This window comes from Candoia aspera, chromosome 2 (assembly GCF_035149785.1).
Source record: "Candoia aspera isolate rCanAsp1 chromosome 2, rCanAsp1.hap2, whole genome shotgun sequence".
Classification (NCBI taxonomy): Eukaryota; Metazoa; Chordata; class Lepidosauria; order Squamata; family Boidae; genus Candoia; species Candoia aspera.
The window spans coordinates 167,614,812-167,636,868 of NC_086154.1; the positions used below are offsets into that span (position 1 = coordinate 167,614,812).

At 40.4% G+C, this 22,057-nt stretch overlaps 1 protein-coding gene across 2 annotated transcripts in view; it reads right to left on the minus strand.

Annotated features, from left to right (window-relative positions):
* Positions 1-22,057, minus strand: part of TBC1D2 (TBC1 domain family member 2) — a 33,116-nt gene that overhangs the window by 8,799 nt on the left and 2,260 nt on the right. For both annotated transcript variants that reach the window (XM_063294776.1, XM_063294777.1), the window contains exons 2-8: positions 21,429-21,872; positions 19,377-19,515; positions 17,525-17,663; positions 13,956-14,086; positions 13,272-13,444; positions 2,889-3,275; positions 470-580 (exon numbers count right to left, since the gene is read on the minus strand). In XM_063294776.1, coding sequence (XP_063150846.1) covers positions 470-580; positions 2,889-3,275; positions 13,272-13,444; positions 13,956-14,086; positions 17,525-17,663; positions 19,377-19,515; positions 21,429-21,836 — 1,488 coding nt within the window. In that variant the 5' untranslated portion in view covers positions 21,837-21,872. The remainder of the gene's footprint in view (positions 1-469; positions 581-2,888; positions 3,276-13,271; positions 13,445-13,955; positions 14,087-17,524; positions 17,664-19,376; positions 19,516-21,428; positions 21,873-22,057) is intronic.

Sequence of the window (22,057 nt, forward strand, 5' to 3'; positions counted from 1 at the left end):
GGAAATGATGGCTTTTTAGCAGACTCCATCATTTATTGCTGACTATGTTATAACTGAGATCATTTGGGTTGACTGTGGCAGCAACTGATGGCAGATTTCTTTTACTGACCATCTATCTACATCTAGGGAATCCTGAAATCACACTGAACCAATCTGCACAAAACTGTGTTTGTGGGTAAGGTTGTTTTTTTCAGATCTCTGAATTCACATGTGAAACTTGAACCCCCAGCTGGTCCAAGAACACAAAATTGGGATGAAGCCAATCATGTGGCCCTCCTCAAACTGCATCACGTGAACAGCTACATGCCAGTGACATGAGAAATGAGCAAATAAAAAGAGTTCCCAAATAAAAAGAGTTCCCTGTGTTCTGGCAGACAAGAAGGAATCTTCCTAAATATTTGAAAATCAGATTAAAAATGGAAGAAGAAAATCAGAACATCAATGTGGGTCAAACAGCCTTGCTTCTTACCTTCTTCAGAAGGGTTTTTTCTCTCTTTGCCACTGCGCTCCATATTTTGGTAACCTGGTGGACTTCAGAGTTCAAAAATTGGTTCTGAGTCTTGTATGCCTCAAGATCATCCTGAGAAAAAGACATGAAAAGGCATTTAAAATAACCGTCACCCAACTGAAATGCTCATGCAATTAGCTATAGATTGGTGGACACTGGGATCTCAAGGAAGGAAATGACAGAAGTGTCAGGTTCTTTTTTTCCTTTATAGTGACCCTTCCATAATTTCACAAACTGATCAAGAGCATTGTTGCCTAAAATGCCTAAGCCTTCACTCTCCTAATGTCTTTGTCGACTTAGATAAATGCTACAGCCACACAGATAAACAGAACAATGACTTACAGTATTAATGTAGATTAGCCAATGGGAACTAAGCTCCATACAGTGGAGGACTCAACACAGATTCATGGACACTGTTTAAAGCCTTCTCTGGCTTAGGACCAATCAACCAGGACCCCCAACTCTTGTACAGTCCATCCCACACTCTTAGATCATCAACAAGGCACCTTTTATGTGTCCTGCTGCAGATATATTAGACATTTATAGTTAATTCTCTCTCTCTCTTAATTATTTTAACATTTTAATCGTCTTAATGATGTCTTAAAGTTTCTTTTTAGTTTTTCTATTTGAATGCTAGATTTTTAAGCTTCTGAGCTGTTAAGGAAACAAGTGACATAAAAATATTCTAAACAAATAAAGTCTGAAAGCATCTAACAGCTAGTTCAGGGTTTGGAATACATCTTAACCTGATTGACAATAAGGACTGGTTCCATCCAAGGGGGAAACCAATTCTCATGAAGTGGTAAATATGTCTTTAAATTGCAACAGCTCAAACTACAGATGGGTTTCTTATGAAAGGAGGGGGGAATCTTGTGCCAAAAGAACCAAGTCAGGATGACAATTAGGCTACAACTCTTCTTCCTGATGTAGCATTCTTTGTGTGGAGATTTGTTTTAAAATAGAAGAGTATTTTGGTATGTGAGTCTCCACTAGTCATTTATAGTGATTCAGCTCAGAGGTTTTATCAGTTCATTTAAAACAGTGCCTAAGACTTCTTTCAACAAGAGGCTATGGTACAGGGAGTCCACACTTACCAACTGCAATAGGGATTGGCAAATCCGTTGCTAAGCAGCATGGTCATTAAGCACAATGTCATGTGACCATGCTGACTTATGACATCAGTTCTGTCAGTTCTGGCTGCATTTGTTAAGCGAATTGCCATGGGTCGTTAAGCGCAACATCACGTGATCGAGACTTGCAACTTCCTGCTGGCTTCCCCATTGACATTGCTCATTGGAAGCCAGCTGTGAAGGTCGCAAATGGTGATCACGTGACCATGGAATGCTATGGCCATGATGAATGTGAGCCAGTTTCCAAGTGTCCAAATCGTGATCATGTGACCGTGGGGATGCTCCGACATGACCGGTTGTAACTCTCCTTTCTCAGTGCTGTAGTAACTTTGAATAGTCGCTGAATGAATGGTCAGTAAGCGAGAACTACCTGTATTTGGGTTTTTTTACTTTTAAAAGTCAGAAACAACTGAAGTTGAAAGAAGAAGAAAGAAATTATGAGCCAGTTGATTTTGTGAGCTTATTTGCAAAAGGAAGGCTTCTCTTCTCCTGAGTATTCCAGGAGGATGTAGAAGTATTTCTGGTTGCAGGAGACAAAATGGTCCAGGGGAAGCTTCAAAATTCAGTAATGGAGGTAGGGGAGATGAAAGTAGATTACAGGTGCTTTTTCTTTTATGTCAATGAGCTTCTCCCAAGACATACTCCCCCAGGCCAAGGCCATGCACCACCCATGCTAACAAATAAATAAAAGTTAAATTTGCATGAATAAGCATGTAATTGGTGCAAATTGTGGGCTTATCACAGCTGTGCCACTCACATGGATCTTACAAAGATCATTGTGCCATTTTCAATTACATGGATTATTTGTATGTAAATAACTATGCATAATGTATCCTGATTTACATAAGTTTATTCTAGGTTTCCCATTCACAAGGAAGAGCTAAGAACTACAAAGAGCATCAGATTTTTATTGTCAGGCCAGGAAATCTTATTGAACTGCAGCTCCGGCTGCCAAGAATCAGGCAGGCATTGTCCACCCATTTTTAACATGTTTTCTCTGCTGTAACTGCAGCAAACCTGTTACAAAATAAGTATGAATCAATGGTTTTTAGGAGAGTGAATTTGTTGCCCAATATTATATCCTGCGTGGTTTTTAGAAGTCCCTACAGATACATGCAATGTACCAGCATGTCATTGGCAAAACAACAAATGTGTGGAATTGTGAAAGGCTATACAGCCAAGATGCAACAATACTGTACTGAATCTCCTCTATACTATTTGAGCCTGGTTGTGGCTTCCTCTCAGAGTACCTTTAGATGTTCAATCTCTTCCTGCTGCTTGCACAAGGTCTCGGTCCTGATGCTGTCTGAGTCAGTAACAGAGTCATGCATCTCTCTAGTGAGCTGCTCTGTCAGCTTGAGGATGACTTGTTGCTTGGCTTGGTTTTTGTCCATCAAGAGCTGCACATGTTCTCTCAGCTCCTTGATGTGCTCCTCCTTCAGAGCAACCTCCCGCTCCAGTTCTTTCTTTTCCATCTCCAGCACTTGAAGCTGTTTTTTCAGCTCGGCAATCTGCCTCACTTTGTGCCGCAGCAATTCCAGCCTATCTTCTTCCATTGCTGTGACCAGATACTTGCAGGACTCTCGTTTCTCTTGCTGGGCTGCCTCCAGAGCTTTGTGGAGAAGTTTAACCAGTTCCTGTGGGAGGAAAAAAATGAAAGGACAAATCTATCCATGACTACCAGACTGGGCAGTAGTAACCATGGAGGCAGTCCACCACTACATACTAGGAGCCCAGGAGCAACAATGGGAAAGAAAGGAAGGCTGCCTTGATCTTCCATTTAGGGCTTCTTAGGTGCATTTGGTGGGCCACTGTATGCGACAGAGGGCTTGCTAGTTGAGCCTAGGCCAAATCCATCATGGCTACCATTATGCTCTCTTTCTCTCATGAAAATAAAGCACTCTCTTCACTTTGTAGTTCAACCCTTACATCTCTTTAAATACAGAAAGAGGAACATAAACATAAAAGATGTAGGTCAAGATCCCCAAACTTTTGGGGCTAGCAGCACATCTGAAATTTTGACAGCATGTTTCAAGCACTCTCAAGAAAATGGCTGAAATGATGGGCAGGGACAATAATAAAGCACTTAATGGAAAACTGATGCAATTGTTTCCTAGCGCCTCCTCTAGCCTCCCAGAACACTCTCTATAGGTATTATCTTTGTTTTTTCCTGGGCAATTGGGTAGATGCCTAAGCAAAGCACCAAAGCCTGCAGCATCCAACATTCTGTTTTCTAAACATGCCTCTGGGTCAATTTGGCACCCACACCACAGACATTGCTGGAAATCAATGACAAACTTGAAGCTGATGCTTTGCTTTGCAGCATGCTATATTCTTGTTTTTTCTTAATTAGAGGATTTTTTAAAAAAAAAAATCAAGGGTAACAGGTAGTCTTGTGGATGCCAATCAAAGTACACTGGAACATTGTGTTGTGGACTGAGATGTAGATGGATACAATTCTTAGCTGTCCTGCAGACCTTCATCTAAAGTGAGGTGCGAAAAAAATCGTGGTGGCAGATTTCCCTTCCAAGGAACTTGGCCTGATTAAAATGTTCTTCCATTCCTTCCTTCTTCAGAGACCATAGGCAAACTGACATAAAATAGCAGAGTAGCATATGTGCCATGCTGCACCCAGAACATGGGAAAAAAAGATATTGGCAAGACCTCTGTGGGATTTTGAGCATAAGCCAGCCATAGCCATCACTGGGGTGATGTAATACCTCTCCTCATTATTATTATTTTGGCACAATGATGGTTGGATGATCCTAAAAGATACTATAAATCTCTAGTGGCCATAAGCCTAACTCATACACAGTTGTAGGATTTTAGATTATAGTGTCAAGAGATGGTACATCTGACTTGGCTATTTTAGGTCAACATTGCACAGACTGAATGTCCTTGTTTCTTTGAATCACCTCAGCACATTACAGCTGATTCATACATTCCATGTAGCCACTGGGCTTGTGATGTTCATATGATCTATCCCAGAGAGCCATTTCAAACTGACTTGCTGTTATATTAAATAACAACTCTTAGAAAATCTATCACAAATGTTGGGAATGACCCCTTTGTTATGCATGCATGCAGCTGTTTGTGCAATTCTCTAAAAGCAACATTGCTGTTTCTCATTCAGTTTTGCACATTTCAAGGTCATTGTTCACTTTATCAGAAACAAATGTTCGTTTCAGAAGCCAGTAACTCAGCTGACCTAACAAACCAACTTGGATCTCAGCTTTGACTCTATAGAGAAGTTTTCGCAACCTGCTGACTTGCAGATACAGCTGGCTTATGATTTCCAAAACACTCATGTTGACTGGTAATTCTAGTTATTTTAATTCTAACAGGCTGAGAAAAGCTACAGTAAAGAAAAATGTATTTTGGTAGCTCAGGAGAAATTTTCTCTAAAAAAGTTCAATTTCACTGAAACTATCGTATTTCTAAATCCTCACAGCACATGAGGCTATACTGGGCCAATTATTTTTAGTCCAGCCTATTTTTTTGAGAAAATGAAAAAAAAAGTGGGGTAAAATGAAAAAGTCACAGTTATCGGGGTGTGTGCAGACCTCAGTGGCAGAGCACATGTTTTACATTTGCAAGACCGCCCCCTCCCCAAATCAATTCCTGTCATCTCTCAAGTCACAGGAATGAAAAAATAATAATTAGCCCAACGGTCTGGAGAGCCATGGGCTAGATGGCCCCAATGTTTCTTCCAGTATAAAGCAGCATTTGGAGTTGTTCTGAGTGCTGCACAGAAACATCAGATTCAAATCCAAATCAAACATTTGAATGGGAAAGGATCTACAGTATTTCTTTCATATAAGGATGACCCAAATTTTCATTCCACTTAAAAGTACAAATGACAGTAAGCTGTGCTGAATTTTCAAGGACAGATTAGGAGAAAATTTAAGAGATTCTGAGAGCTGGTACTGTGCTAGAATTTAGCACCGAAAATAGAATCTTGCTGTATTTATCTGATAGGAAGGTGAGGTTCCCCCTTCCCCAAAATTGTGTGAATTGAGAGAGTCTTGTGATGGAATGTGTCCCTGAAGGGGGGGTGATGTGATGGAATGTGCTCCCTCCTTCCTCTGGCCCAAAATCCATCACATCACCCACCCCCTTCAGGGACACATTCCGTCACAGGTCTTCTTTGTTCCCTACAAATAAATGTTCTTGAAAGCAAGGGAATATTTACTTAGATACAATCGAGAAGAACATAGCTCCTGGAAAACCATGTGGACAAACACCGGCTATGTAGGGCCATCTCCAGCAGCAACCCATAGCTCTTCCAAGGACGTTCCAGTTATCTCTTTGAATCCATTTATTTACCTTATATAGAGCCAGTCTGGGGGAGTGGTTAAGGCATCAGGCTAAAAACCAGGAGACTGTGAATTTTAGTCCCTCCTTAGGCCCAAAGCCAGCTGGGTGACCTTAGGCCAGTCACTTTCTCTCAGCCCTAGGAAGGAGGCAGTAGCAAACCACTTCTGAAAAACCTTGCCAAGAAAACTGCAGGGACTTGTTCAGGTAGTCTCCGAGAATCAGACACGATTCCAACAAATTAAAAAAAAAAATCATGTTATCCATTCTCATGTCCCTTAGTCCTTGCCAAGCATTATCAACTTTTTCTTGTCCATCATTCATTCACATCAATGCCTAGAGTATATGAATTCCTGCTTGCTGATAATTCCTCACATTAGGCTTTATTTGAACCAGAACTGGTAGATGGGATCTTCTTTCACACATGGTACTCTTACTAGCCATCTCCAAATCTGTAACTGAATAAGGTTTTTTCCCCCTCATTCTTTTTAAGTATCCAGCTTTCATAGCTGTACATTAATGGGGGAAAAACATTGCTTTAACTATTCTAATATGTTCAGTCATTGCAATACCCTTCTTTTTCATGATCTTGTATGTCACTGCCCTCGTTGCTCTACCTCTCCAGCAAACTGCTCAAATAAACTATTTACCACTTTCATTGCTTCAAGATAAATGGTGAAGTCACTAAGCTTGCTGCTCGACATTACCGTTGTCTCCTTAATGTTTAATATTAACCTGGATTTGTCAGTCCAGTTTTACTTTCATAATGGGTTCTTCTAAATCTTTACTTTCAGATAACAGACTGATATTATTTGCATACAGTAAAAACCTGATTTTTATGGATGCAATGCAAGGGATTTTGAATGTAACAGGCAGAAATGTAGTTAAGATTTCAGCTGCAAAATCTGTTTTTTTCTGAAACAGTACTGATGACTGAGGTCATTTAGATCTCTCATTTAGCCTATTTAATTATTTATTAAATTTACCCACCACCCAATCTTGTTCAATGATGACTCTGGGCGGCTTACAATAAATAAAAGAATAAAAATTCATTATACAATAGAATATAATAAATAGAAAATGTAAAATATACAATATACAATATAAAATATAAAATCCAAGATGGTCATGATGGAATTTACGGGGGCCACATCATGGCACCAGCCACCTCCATGATCTACTGTCCTCCCTCTCGCCCCAAGCGAGGTGGCAAAGCCAGGTCTTAACTCCCTTTCTAAAAGCCAGGAGAGTGGGGGCCAGCCTCACCTCTGGGGGTAAGTTGTTCCAAAGGGCAGGGGCCACGGCAGAGAAGGTCCTCCTCCTGGACCCTGCCAATTGGCAATCCCTCATGGACAGGGTCCTTAACATGCCCTCTCTGCCTGACCAGGGGGGACGGGTTGTTATGGGGATGAAGCGGTTCCTCAGGTAGCCTGGCCCCGTGCCATGTAGGGCTTTAAAGGTGATAACCAACACCTTGAATTGGACCCAGAAACAAACTGGCACCCAGTGCAGCTTGCGCAACAGTGGTGCTATATGTGCCCTTCTTGGGGCTCCCAAGACTGCTCGCGCAGCTGTATTTTGGACCAGCTGAAGCTTCAGGATACTCTTCAAGGGTAGCCCCATGTAGAGCGCATTGCAGTAGTCTATGCGGAAGATGACCAGGGCATGAGTGACTGTTCAGAGAGACTCCCGATCCAGGGAAGGGCGTAACTGGCGCACAACACGAAGCTGTGCAAAGGCCCTCCTGGCCACGACTGCTACCTGCTCCTTGAGCAGGAGTCATGAGTCCAGGAGAACCCCCAGGTTCCACACTGGATCTGTCTGGGGCAGTGCAACCCCATCCAGATCCAAAGATGTTAAATTCTCAGATATCCAGGAGCCCCCAACCCACAGCCACTCTGTCTTACCAGGGCTCAGCTGAAGCCTGTTGTTCCCCATCCAGACCCCCACAGCCTCCAGGCACCAAGAAAGGATGGTCACAGCATCACTTACATTACCTAGGATGGAGATGTATAATTGAGTATCATCCGCATATTGATGATACCTCATCCCATGGTGACGGATGATCTCGCCCAGCGGTTTCATGTAGATGTTAAAAAGGAGCGGAGGGAGTACCGAACCCTGCAGCATCCCATAAAGGAGGGGCCACAGGCCGGATCTCTCGCTCCCTATCACCACCGATTGGGACTGGCCCTGGAGGAAGGAGGTGAACCAGTGCAAGACCATGCTGCCCACCCCCAGCTCCCTGAGCCATCCCAAAAGGATACCATGGTCGATGGTATCGAAAACTGCTGAGAAGTCAAGGAGAGCCAGGATGGATGCACTCCCTCCATCCTGCCCTTGCCAGAGATCATCCATAAGCACGACCAATGCTGTTTCTGTCCCATATCTGGGCCTGAAACCTGACTAATCCGTTTCATCCAGGATCCTCTGGAGTTGCAACGCCACCACTTTCTCAATCACCTTCTCTAAAAAGTGGAGGTGGGAGACTGGGCGAAAATTATCCAGTATGCTGGGGTCCAGCGATGGTTTCTTGAGGAGGGGGCGCACCAGTGCCTCCTTGAAGGCTACTGGAAATACCCCCTCTCTCAAGGAAATATTAACCATTGCCTGGAGCCAACCACATGTCACCTCCAAGGACCAGCCAGGAAGGGCATGAGTCTAGATAACAAGTAGTGGCATTTACAGCTTGGAGGGTCCTGTCCACTTCCTCAGGTCCAACAGGATCAAACTGTTCCCAGATAACTGGGTAAGTATGCTCCCTGGGCATCTGCACGGACCCTGCTTCACACTCAGAATCCAACTTGGAACGGATCCAAGCAATTCTATCCTGCAGATGCTCAGAAAACTCTTCCGCACGGCCCTGCAGGTGGATCACTGGGTCCACCTTCCCCAAAAGGGATCGAGTGATCTTAAACAGGGCCGTCAGGCAGCATTCTGCAGATGCAATAAGAGCAGAGACATACTGCCGTTTCGCTGCTCTTACAGCCACAATAATTACCAAATTGACATTATCATTTGTATAATTAGACAAATGATGTCATCTGATGCAAACAACGTAATTATGTCAAGTGTGTAATCACACACATGACGCAAATTACTTTATTTGTACATGTGTTCACTGTGAATATTTCTGAAAACATTAACAGTGTAAATATCACTGTAAATAATCCTGAAAAAAGAATAATCAGCTGTTCTGGCACACCCAGAACTTTAATATAGCTTTAATACAGTCCATGTTCTGGCCTGATCTGTATGGTTTAAGACTTTGCTGTAGTCAAACTGACCACAATTGAGGTGGGGGCAGTGGAAAAGTTTCTGGAATTCTTTAAGGAAGATGGAGCAAACATACAAGCCCTTCCCTTTTCGTGTCATCTTCCATACGTACAGGGTGAATATCTGCTTAGTCTATCCATAGAGGTTATCTATGGTCAGCTTAGTCTATTTGCTAATATCTGCTTAGTCTATCCATATGGAGCTTAGTCTGTCCATAGAGGTTCTCTATCCATATGAGGACTTGGGAAAATCAGGTTTCTCAATTGGTGAAAAGTCTCCATAGACAGAAAGGCTCTCCTCAGGAGACACAACACAAGGAGGGAAGTGAGGAGGATAACACCAGAATGCTGGTTGAACAATGCTAGAAGTTCTAAGCATATGTGCCTGGGAATAAGTAGCAGTAGTAGCAGTAATTTTATTTCAGTGAGACTTCCTACAGAATTAACAGATGTACCTTTTCTTTTACTTGCAGCCTATCCCTCCACAGCTCACAGGAAGTAAGTTGGACAAATGGATCCTTTCCAGGTATACATCAGCCTATATATACTTAGATGGGAGTGCCGCTGAATTCAACAGGATTTACTTCAGAGTAAGTATGTAATCTGATCCTAGATTGGCAGCTGGTGTCTGTGTGTGTGAGTGAGAGAGAGAGAAAGCAGAGATAGTAGTTTGCATGTGAGATTTGTGTTCGTATGTGTAGATGGGGATCTATTTATTTTATAAATGGGATGCTTTATTTTTATGGCAATTACTTAATTGGTATTAATTCACTCACACAATTAATGTTATAGTTTGTAAATCATGATTTATGACTTAGCACAATGTGTGAACCAAAGCAAACCATAGCTTAGTGTGAGGCACAGACCCTAATGAATGAATTTGTTTTCTTAAAACAGAAGTACTGTTAAAGCATTTAACAACACTTAGCAGCTTAAAGGATCAAATTGGAACTTATTTTGTAAAAGTTCCTTCCTTTTTTTCCTCTTATTATTATTATCAAGAACAAGAGGGTTTTTCCACAGATGTACAGGAAATGTGTCTCAACAGAGAATTTTGGCAGAGGAACTACAGAATGCAGTATCTTCCAAAATTATATCCTCTTTTAACAATTTATTACGGGAACAAATCAGCTTAGTTCAATATTCTAGGAATCTTTCTGTAAAGCTTCTAATATCCAAGACTGTTGCTGGATTAAGGACACCAGGGTGGATGGCTGATTTTATATTTTACTGGTTTTATATATTGCTTTTATTGATTTTAAGTGGGTTGTTGTCGAACCCCGGGAATCCTTGTAGAGTTGGTGATATATACACAGACCAAAAATGAATAAATAGCCAACCTGTGAGTCGTAACTATCTGGGAGTTAGAAGATTGTATAGTATTCCAGCCAAATACAGAAGAAGTTTTTTCTATTTGCCTGATTAGGGAAAGGACAATAACCTCATTTATTAGTGACTGGAAACCCCTTATGGACTTTTTGCTGAAGAAAGAAAAAAATGAACTTATGATTTATGGGTTTGACAATTAGAATGGAAATAAATAAATTATGATGTAATCTTAGAGAGAGATGGTAAAGTATAAATGCATTTATAACCGCTGTTAGGATCAGAAGCTGCTTCTTTATAACTTCCCCCCCCCCTTTTTTCTATTTTCTTTCTTTTTATTTTCTTTCTTATCTGTTCACTATTTTTCTTTATTTTCTTTATTTCTTCTCTAAAATTTGTATAGCTTTTATCTTGTTAAAAGTTTCTTTATTAAAAAATATTTGTAAAAGACGTTTTTTTTCCTATAGAACATGTATTTGGATACAGTATTTTTAGGGGGAAAATGGTTTCACGGAGCATGAAAAAATTATTGTGGAATAGTGTTTTCTTTCACAGCGCCCTTCACCTCATTAATGTAAGATTTTCATCATTCCCTTCTTACAAAGTATACACAGTTCTCCCCTTTACTGTCAATGTTATGTTCCTAAACAACCCTGTCAGGTTGGTTAGATTCAGAGGAACAGACCCAAAATTATTTAGGAATAGCTTTGTGACTAAGTTAGGATTTGAATCTGGATCTCTCCTCTCCTATCTGATTATGTTGCAGCACCTAGCCAACTTAAAAAGTTAAATGAGGTCTGGTCTGGCTAGTACTTGAATGGAAGACAACAGAAAATCTCAGAGTTATAGGCTAGACTGGAAAGTTGGGAAAAATCCTACAGGAAGGCAGTGACAAACCATTTCCACTACTGTTAAAAAAGCTTCATAGACACATCCTTAGGATCAATTGGAGCTGTCCTTGACTCAAAGGAGACTTCATTCTTACCTATTCTTACCTTATTCTTACCCTATCCCTATCCCTAACCCTATTTTAACCTAACCCAGCCTCTAATCATAACACATTCACATTGATTGATCAATTATATGCCATCAAGTCAGTGTCAATTCTTAGTGACCACATAGACAAATTTTCTCCATGATGATCTGTCCCTAAATTGGCACTTCAGGTTTTCCAATGGTGCACCCATCACCACTGTAACTGAATCCATCCACCTTGCTCACATTCCCATACATCATCTCAATATGATATGGACAGGTGGTGTGATGGATCATGAAAACACGTTGGGCGATTACTAGAGGCAGGGTCTTCTTTATTATTTTTCTTGTGCAACTCTCTTTCCACAAAGTTCTCCCTGGACAATTTAGTTTTAGAACAGAACCTGTCTCAGTTGTGTTCTTTCCAACCCAACAGACTGTCGGAAAGAAATAGAATAAAGGGGTCAGTCCATTTGTCTTTCTGTCTGTCAGCAGCATAACTCTCTGGAAACCAAACAGAATGGGACCACACTTGGTGTGTAGGGAGAAATTAGTAAAACAAATATCAAGTGAAACAACAACAGCAGCAGCTGGATCTGGCATGGGGTTAAAGAGAAAAAAGTTCCAGAAAAAATGGCCCCAATATGAGAGTAGAAGACATGCCTGGCTTAGAATGTTGCTGACTGTTCCATGCTAAGCTCTCCTCCCTCCTGGTCACATGACCCAGAGGATATGTTCACAAACACATACAAAATACAAATAAATATACCCACCTACCTACATACATACATACAACATAGGCAATGGGCACGAAATTGATCATGAAATGGGCACAGTTGAGAACAAGTAAACTGCTTAAAATACCTTGGAGTAGTCTTTCTTCCACAACGCACAGAAATTGTGTGCCACAAAATGCATCTAAACCTGGATCAGCCAGCCAAGCCTGCCACCATTCTCAGCATGCCCAGAGTGTTCCTGCTGCAGTGAAACCTTCAGCAGAGCTCCTTTATGCGGCACAGCTTGGTGTTCACACTAACTTCTCAAAGGCTGAATCTGTTCAGTCCAAATTTCCGAGTACAATTCTTCAATTGCCTCAAAATATTCTTTCTATGGAAGCAGGACCCCTTAAAGTTGCACCCAGCACATGGACAAACATCTTTGAGTTTTGGTTAAAACGTGCTCTTCTGCCTGTAGGTTTAGCCCATCTGTGCTAACCGATGTCCTTATCTCGAAATGGGAAAAAGGGCAAGAGGAAAAGCTGGATGACTGTGGCTTTTCTCCTCATGTTAGTAACAGGAGATTGCCTCCTTCTGGAATTTGCTAAATGCCTACCATTGGAGTCCCACTCTTTTATGTTACTTCTGCACCCCAACACCATGAAATATCAAAAAATTATCATTTATATAATACATAAAATATGCACACTATTAATAATAAATGACATACTGTTTCTTTTATACTGAAACTCAAACAACTTGCAGCCTGGCTGATTAAATATATTTATCAATGAAAGATGCCAGTTCTATCTGCTATCTAGAATATGCCAATCCAAGGACTTTCTTCCAGATACTTTTCCAGTTTAACTTTGCCTTCCGCTTGCCAACAACCTGCATTATCACTAGATTTGCTAGAAATGTATCAGAAAATAATTTCCAGCACAACATTGTCTTATACGTGGAAGGATGCTTGATTTAAACGTTTTAGTTGATTTAAACTAAGTATATATTTCAAGGGGAGGCTTACCTTCTGAGATTTTACTTCCTCTGTAAGGATCAAAACTTGGTGCTGAAGAGAAGCTATTTTCTCCTGTTCTGCTCCTTCAACAAAATAACGGAAACTGCTATTTGCTTTTTTTAATTTTCGGAGTGTTGGTGGCTTTAGCCTCATTTTTGTGTCCTTCTGCATCTCTGCCATGACTGAAATGAATATAAATGGTACTGAATAACCTTCTTGCACTGGAAGTTCTCAGAATTATATTTTGAAAAATTGGTAGATTAGCAGAACATTAGTATCTGCCCTAGGTTTGGAAAGTCACAGGATTTATGACAAATACGGGGCAATCCTCTGCATGTCTATCACAAAGTACATTCCACTGTGTTCAATGAGGCTTATTTCCATTAATTTCAAATAAAACTGAAGCCAAAGTTAAATAATTAATTTGCATTAGACTTAACCCTGATATAAGTCCTGCTGGATTCAGGGGAATTGGTTTTTAAGTAACCTTAAGATCATATAATTATTTTTGCTAATTTTTGTTCATCTCCCACAGTTTCTCTTCATTAATCTACTTCATGCTGGCTGGGGAATTCTGGGAGTTGAAGTCCACATATTTTAAAGTTGCCATGGTTGAGAAACACTGATCTACTTCATAATACAGTAGCAAAATCTAACAGGAGGTGCTTTATATCATAATGCAAAGTCAAGTACCTGTATCCTCAGTTTCTCCTCCTATGTGCTCTTCATCAGCAATATTTTCAAGATTATCCTGAGTTCCCCCAAAGTTACCACTACCATCTCTTCGGTTCTGATGGCTGCCACATAGGTTATGCACGGTGTTTCTGAAAGAGGAGAATCGCACAGAAATGAACAGAAATGCTTAGATCTTAATTCTAGATCTCACCACAATGACAAAGCATGTCTGGCTGCAGCGTTTTAGAGTTTCATGAGGAAACTCATGTGACCAAATGTTCCTTCAAACTAAAACCCAAAATTCTCTGCAGACAGAAAGGCAGCGTTCAAACCCCCCACTTCTCTCTGATATTTATTTTTATTTATTTCTCATATTTCTGCACCACCCATCTCGCCAGCAACTCTGGGTGGTTTACAATTCAATTAAAATAACAAGAAATTAAAATAATAAAAACACGTACATCATAAAAATATAAATATAAAATATAGAAAAATATTTAAAATTTATAGAAAATATAAATTCCTCGGGGCCACATCACGGCACCAACCACCCCCATGATTGACTATCCCCCCTCCTACCCCAAGCAAGGTGGCAAAGCCAGGTTTTCACTCCCTTTCGGAAGCCCGGGAGAGTGGGGGCCTGCCTCACCTCTGGGGATAACGTGTTCCACAGAGCAGGGGCCACGGCAGAGAAGGCCCTCTTCCTGGACCCTGCCAATCGACAATCTCTCATAGGCAGGGTCCATAGCACGCCATACAGGCTTTCTGTGTGTAGGAGGGTTACCATATCTGGGCTGCAAAATCCAACCAAGCACCAGATGGCAACAAAAATATAGGCCACCATAGCTGGGCAGAAAATGCCAGGTCTTTGCAATCAATTTGTGGTCAACCAGATTTCTGCAGCCCATATGTGGTAGCTCTAATATGCAGAAAATGTTCTTGTATAGTGAAACACTAAATCAACAGGAACTCCCACCTGACATGAACAGTTAAAATATTCAATTGTTCCAACAGTTACAAATGCCTGTTTGTCTAGCAGGGTAGCAACTGTGGTTTGCTTTACTGAGATCGAAGGATTATAGAATTTGCAGGAGCCCTAGGTTCAAAGTGTTTGTTTTCTCAACTTCATCTGCTTTTAATACCAGAGAAGAGAAAGAATTCACAGTAATTGGTGGTTAGGTTTAGTTGTTTAGGCTTAAACGCCATGAAGTGCTGAAGAATTAAGTAAGTGTACCTGTTTTATGTTATTTCCTATAATTTACTCTTCATTCCTTGACTGGTAAAAGAGAAGCAAAGTTCAGTACAGCTACTTTAAATCTTATTCAGCAATATTTTTCATTTCTGAGATTTAAACCAGAAGTGATCATGCACTTTCAAATGTAGCATATCTTAATCTTAAGTATTAAGAAACACTTTTTGCTCCACTTCATAAATAAAAGTGCTCATTAAACTATACATGTACTCTGCAGCTAGCATCTCACTCTGCTGTTGAATTATGGTATAAGCGAAGTCTAAATGAATCAAATATTAGAGTGTGTTCTCCATTAATATCTACGGGGCTACTTTTGTGCAAGACAGCCAGTTTGGTGTAGTGGTTAAGACACCAGGCTAGAAACCAGGAGACCATGAGTTCTAGCCTTAGGCACAAAACCAGCTGGTGACCTTGGGCCAGTCCTTCTCCCTCAGCCCTAGGAAGCAGGCAAGGGCAAACCACTTCCAAAATCTTGCCAAGAAAAATGCAAGGACTTTCCAGGCAGTTGCCAGGAGTCAAAAACTGACTCGAAGGGGGAAAAAAGTGTTGTGCAATCATTTCACCATATTACATCCACTGACAATGAAATTTAGTGGAAAGTCTCTTGGCAACTGACAGATATTTGATTTAGTAGTCCTTTTACTCAACTGTATGTTAAGTTACATGGGTTTACTTCACAAATATCACACTGTACGTATACTGTTTAATACTAGATGACTGCTGAATCGTATCTTGCCTCATTTTCCTCACATCACAGAAAAAACCTCTTAAAGTGCTTCAGACTTAATGGATCTCATTAGAGCTAAGTCATGCATTTAGCAACAATCAGACATGAAGTGAAAACTGAACAAATATAAAGAAATCAGGATTTCTACTACTATGCTGGAGACAGCTTGCAGTTAATGCTGTGCAAAAACAACCATTTATTTAAATGTTCAATTTAAAAGAATTTCTAAGCTGATTATTTTCTAAAAAGCAAGATAAATACAAGTATTCAGTTTTAAAATAATTAAAATGTTTAAACACTTGCTGGTGTAGTGATTAAGGCACCAGGCTAGAAATCAGGAGACTGTGAGTTGTAGTCCTGCCTTAGTCAAAAGCCAGCTGGGTGACCTTGGGCCAGTCACTCTCTCTCAGCCCTAGGAAGCAGGCAGTGGCAAACCAATTCTGAAATCTTGCCAAGAAAACTGCAGGGACTTGCCCAGGCAGTCACCAGAAGTTAAAAACTGACTCAAAGGCATGCACATATGTGTGTGTGTGTGTGTGTGTGTGTGTGTATATATGTATATGTATATGTGCATGTGTATACACACACACACACACACCCCTACCTACTACAAAAGTGCTACAAGACGACTTCCTACCAGCCATGGGAAAAAAGGAATCTTGAATACCACAAGGTCAATATCCAAGCAATGCTAACAGAGGCACCAGAGTGTGTCCTCCCTCTCCCCACCCAGCTACTGACTACTGTAGTAGGTTGAGAGGTGAATAATAGTGGATGGAGTTATTCAACTTTGCACAGGGAAGGCAACTGAGTGACAGCTCACAGATTATTATTCTACTATAGAATACATGACTACAGCCTAAATCATGCTTACTATCTATAAATAAATGACAGTGCTGTGCTTTCCTTTATCTTTTAGGTTAGATGTGTTTATCTACAAATGCATGTTGTTTATTAATAAATTTATAATTTATATTGTGATATTTTAATTACTAATTTATAATAATATTTATTTTGTGTATTAACTAATGTTAAGAACCTGTTTGATGTAGTGATTAAGGCACCACGCTGGAAACCAGGAGATCCTGAATTCTAGTCCCACTTTGGGCACAAAGCCAGCTGGGTGACTTTGGGCCAGTCCCTCCCTCTCAGCTCTAGGAAGCAATGGCAAACCACTTCCAAAAGTCTTGCCAAGAAAATTGCTTGGACGTGTCCAGGCAGTCACCAGGCATCAAGACTGGCTTGAAGGCACTCCCCCACAGAAAGAACCACTTGCCATGTCTCTCATATACACAACAGAATACCAGTGCCTGTTTCAAGCACTGATTTGAAGCTCAATAGATGTGGGTGAGTACGGCTACCATCGTCTCTGACAATTGGCCATGCTGGCTGTGCTGAGGGGAATTCTGTCCACAACTTCCAGAGGGCACCAAGTTGAAGAAGGTGAACATTTTACATATCTGATCAGACTGGCTTTCATTGCTGTAAATTAATAGCACACAAGGTCATTTACTTGTACTTGAGATGTCAGCAAATTAACATGGCTAGTTTGCTGCAAAATATTTAGCATGGTTACTTTTCTGGCATGTAAATAGATGAAAGAGTTACTGTATTTCAATCCAAGGATGCTTGAGAGAGATGTTCTGAAGAGCGATAGAAGTCGATGGTGCTGGTAGAGAAGCTGCCTTTAAGCCAACTACATCAGTGGGAGTTTTCACAAGGGGTAGAAAATCCTGTTCTGCCTCAGCTACAAAAAAAGAGATACAGCTTAACAACTGGCAATCAGGCATGCTAAATCTACAGTTCCCATGGCACGGCTACAACTTGCAAGGCATCCCAGTATTCTCAACTGCCTCTTGTGCAAACACTGCCCTTTGCCTTGTAACCACTTCTCCTTCAACTCTGCAGACTATATCTAGAGAGAGTTTGGGGGAAGGGGGAATCCTGCCACTGATCTTCATTCTACTAGGGGACAGACTGGGTACAATCCAGTGAGGAGAAGTTAATATTGGCGAGTTCTCAGACTGTCTTAACTTCCTACTTCAAAAGGAAAGAGACACCATGATCTGCAACTTACTTAAGGACCTCTAAAAATATAGTTCTTGGCGATCTAGAATTAACTTGCACTTTTCTGTTCTCTGTTGACAAATTGGCCTGCTGCAGTTGGGCAACCTATGCTCAGCCTTTGCCTGATAACAAAGCAGGGACACACCCATCCTGCTGTTACTTTGCCCCCAACAGCTGAAATACAGAAATTCTCTTTTCATTGTGTTGATTACGCTGTCATCCTCACTTCCCACAAAATGGGGCCTAACAGCTTTAAACAGTATGAAGTTTAACAAAATACAGCACAAGAACTAAGGAGCACAAAATAGAAAAGAACAGAAAGCTGGTAAACCAGTGATAAAAACTTCATTAATTATTACAACACATACGAATGACAAATACATAAATCAGAATCCAACATCCAAATTATAAATATTGAGCTCTCATGATAACTTCAAATCAGTTTCAGGGCACACCACATGAACCCAATGTATGATTTTATATATCTCCTTCCCTCAGTTTGGAAAATGGGAGCATATGGCTTGGGCCTAGGTGTATGGAGCTCCTGTGGCATGAATACCTATTTCACAAAATGTATCCGTTTCAGGGAAAGCAGCATGGAGCTTGAGCTTTGTGGGATGTGGGACTAAGAAAGACAGGGCAGGTATGACCCCATCTGTTTATTAGGAATAAACAGGACAACTTGCATTGTGTCTGTAGAAGGCCTTTTGCTTGCAAACATACAGTATATGGACTGAAGGAGTATGTTCAGGATTATGAATGATGGAAGAGGAAGAGAAAAGAAGGATTGGGAAGAAGGGAAACAACTTTTGCAGCAAATATATGCATTTAGAATTCTTGTATGATAGAGAGCTGTAGGTATGTGGAATCAAACCCCAGCCAATGGCCTCATCTTGATCTCCACCAGGGCAAACAGAAGTTTAACAAATCAGGAGCCACAGCTTGGCCTTCCATGCATCTGGAAGGCTTCAGGATCCATTCTGCAATGCTGTTTTATTGATTTTCTTCAATAATGTTATCATGCTGAACTGATTACAGTATGAAAAGGAAAGATGCTACAATACTGTAACTTCAAAATTAATCGAAGGCAGGCAGGCAGGCATGATGTCCCCAAAAAGGATGGAGCCATCTTTTTCAGCCTTTTTATTGGGGGCTGAGTGCGAAATTAGAAGCAGGATGCTTTGGGGGCAAAACACTCTCACTCTATTCCCCCTTCCAAAACAGTCCAATGTTCAGCAGCACAATCTGGTGGCCTGCTGGGGGATGAAAAATAGGGCACCACCACCGGCAGTCAGTGGACCAGGAGCGGCCTGCCCTGGCCTCTATAGCCTCTGATGAGGGTGCTGTCTCCTGTTGCAATTTAAGACCAAGCTCTCGTACTGTTATTACTTACCACTGCTCCACTGGGCCTCACTTATGGAAGGAAAGGGTGACATGGCTTCATCAAAACCCTTTGCCTGGTTATTACAAAATTCCCAGCGTTTCAGCTGCAGCTGTTGTAGCCAATATATCATGGCTTGTTTGTTGACAGCCTGTAGTTCATTTTAAAATCAGAACAAAAGAGAAAAGAGGTCCAGATATAGTCATAATTCAAGTACTTAGTGACTAAAGTAGTCTTTTCCGAAATGGTTGCTCTTCAGACGGGTTTGAGATACCACTCACAATGTTCTTGCTTACTCCTAGCATGCTAAACAATTATGCTACTGAATTTTTAAAAAATCTGATTCTCCTGGAAAGAATGTATTTATACAACCAGCAAAAAGTTACCTTTATTTACATACAATGTCATGTTTCATAATAAATCTATCTATCTATTGAGAATGTTTGGAGGTAAGCTTACTGCTTGCCCAACAATGTCATACTATTCTCATTAAAAAATATTTCTCATTTTATCTTGTACACGGTGGGGTGGTGGTTTGTTTTAGAAATCTTTTCAAGCATAGCAGCTAGCCAGACCTTCTCAAGCCATATCTGAATACGAAGTTTGTTTAAATATTTCTAGCACTGAGTGGGAATTCGTTTAGCTACCACAGGCAAGAACAAAATCATTTTCTTGCTTCGTAATGTTTTATGTAGCATATTGAAACCTGGAAAGTTCTGAATCCTTTGTTTAGCAACTTTATCAAAAACATCCTCCCAAGATGCTGAAACTCATATTAATTGGGAATTTAGGAGCTGAAATCCTAACATACTGGAGGTTGGAGAAAGCTGGCTTAGAAATACAGCTTTTTCTACATTGTCTGAGGAAGCCACCAAAATCTATGCAAAATCTCAAAGTTTTGGCTGGCATTTGGATGATAAAAATCTAGCCTGCAACTTTTGCAGGAAAGAGCTCTGTCCATCTCTGGTTATAATCCACTGCAGAAGAATGAGAAACAATCATTATTACTAATCACATTCTGCAGCTTGCTTTCTTGTTTTATTTTTCAGACCATATTACACCGGTCTTGTGCCAACTATACTAGCTGCTGATCTGCTTTTCAGTTCAGGATCAGGATTCTGGAAAATGCTTTATAAGCCTTAGTTGGCTTAGAGTCACAGTATCTGACAGCTGATTTCCTCTTATATGGATCTACACATTGCAACCTTCATTGCAGTTAACAAAAATCTGGAAGAAGATCCTTTCTTTGACAGCATCCCAGATATAGAATTCCTTCACAAGGAAAGTTACTTTAGCTTCATCCCAGAAAACTTTTTAGATGGGCAGCAAAAACATTTTTTCAACTGCTTGGCTTTTATTTGTTGGTTTGTTTGAAGACCAAAGGTTCTAATTCTACTGTTAACTGTTTTCCTGCTTTCTTGTTTTTGGGGTGTTTTGTTTATAAATGGCATCAGGGCCTTTTGCAGGCAAAAGAGAAATGTTTTATAAAGAAATAATATTAAGCCAGAAGTTTGGCCTTTTAAAAAATTAACATGCAAAAGATGCTAAAAATTGGGGGGGGGAGTTCTGATTGTTGTTATATATTACAATGGAATATTTTGTTTAAGAAAGTATTTGTAGGAAATCATGTTTAAGGCAATTACCTGGAGACAAAAGCTTCATCCGCATCACAGAGCATTTTGAAATGGGAAGAGAAACATGAAGCTTACTCAAGGTTAAAAAAACATGGAACTCTTTTAATATATGCCAATATGATTTAATTATAATTGTCCCCACTACTTCAGCATCCATGACAAAAGGTCTGAAGACAGAAAACTGAAATCTCTATTAATTGTATGCCAGTTACAAATATTTACAAATATATATCTACAAATAGATGGAGCGGTATGAACTACACTTGATGAATCCAGATTTTTTGGTGCTATGAACAGGAACAAAAGATGTGCTGATTTATATTTCTACCATAAATGCTCCCAGTCTTTTAGACATAGCTCTCCTGTGGGCTTCAGTCCCAATTCCTGCCACCAGCCGCAACATCAGCCCATCTCCCCTGTGTTTACGTACCTTAAGAACAAAGTCTTTGATGGGAGTCCTGATTTCAAAAATACCTTCCTCTGCTCCCACTTTAAGATCAAAACTTGCCAGAGAAATCTCTATGCTTCCCAAAGAGTTAATATCTTGTGCTGTCCTGTAGTAAAGTAAATGGCATTTATTTTCATCATAGCAAAACCAGCGGGACTTCCAGGCCTTGATTGGTGCTTTAGGGGAACATTTATATAAATAGCCACAGAGTTTTTTCTTAGGGGTTTCTTGGCCAAGTTTCAGATCAGCATTTTCCCAGTCCTCAGGGCAAGAAGATACATCTCCAGTGAAATAATCACTGCTATTCCCAGTGTCTGCCACTTTTTCCTCTGGTGACATGGTTGATGTCCCAGGTACGAGACCATCTCTGTCTTCATTATCTGATTTCATGTTTCCTTGAACAGACGACCTTTTGATGGTAGAATACTAATGAAAGAAATGGAAAAAAGACACAGGTTAAGAACAGTAAAGGATAACCAAGTACATGCAACAAGACCAGTCACCTAAAATTATCTGAAATTCTAAATAGAACGTATTTTTTTCCTCAATACCAAAATATAGAAAAGATTTTTCTATTTGCCTTACTTAAATGAATGGGTGTTATTCATTTT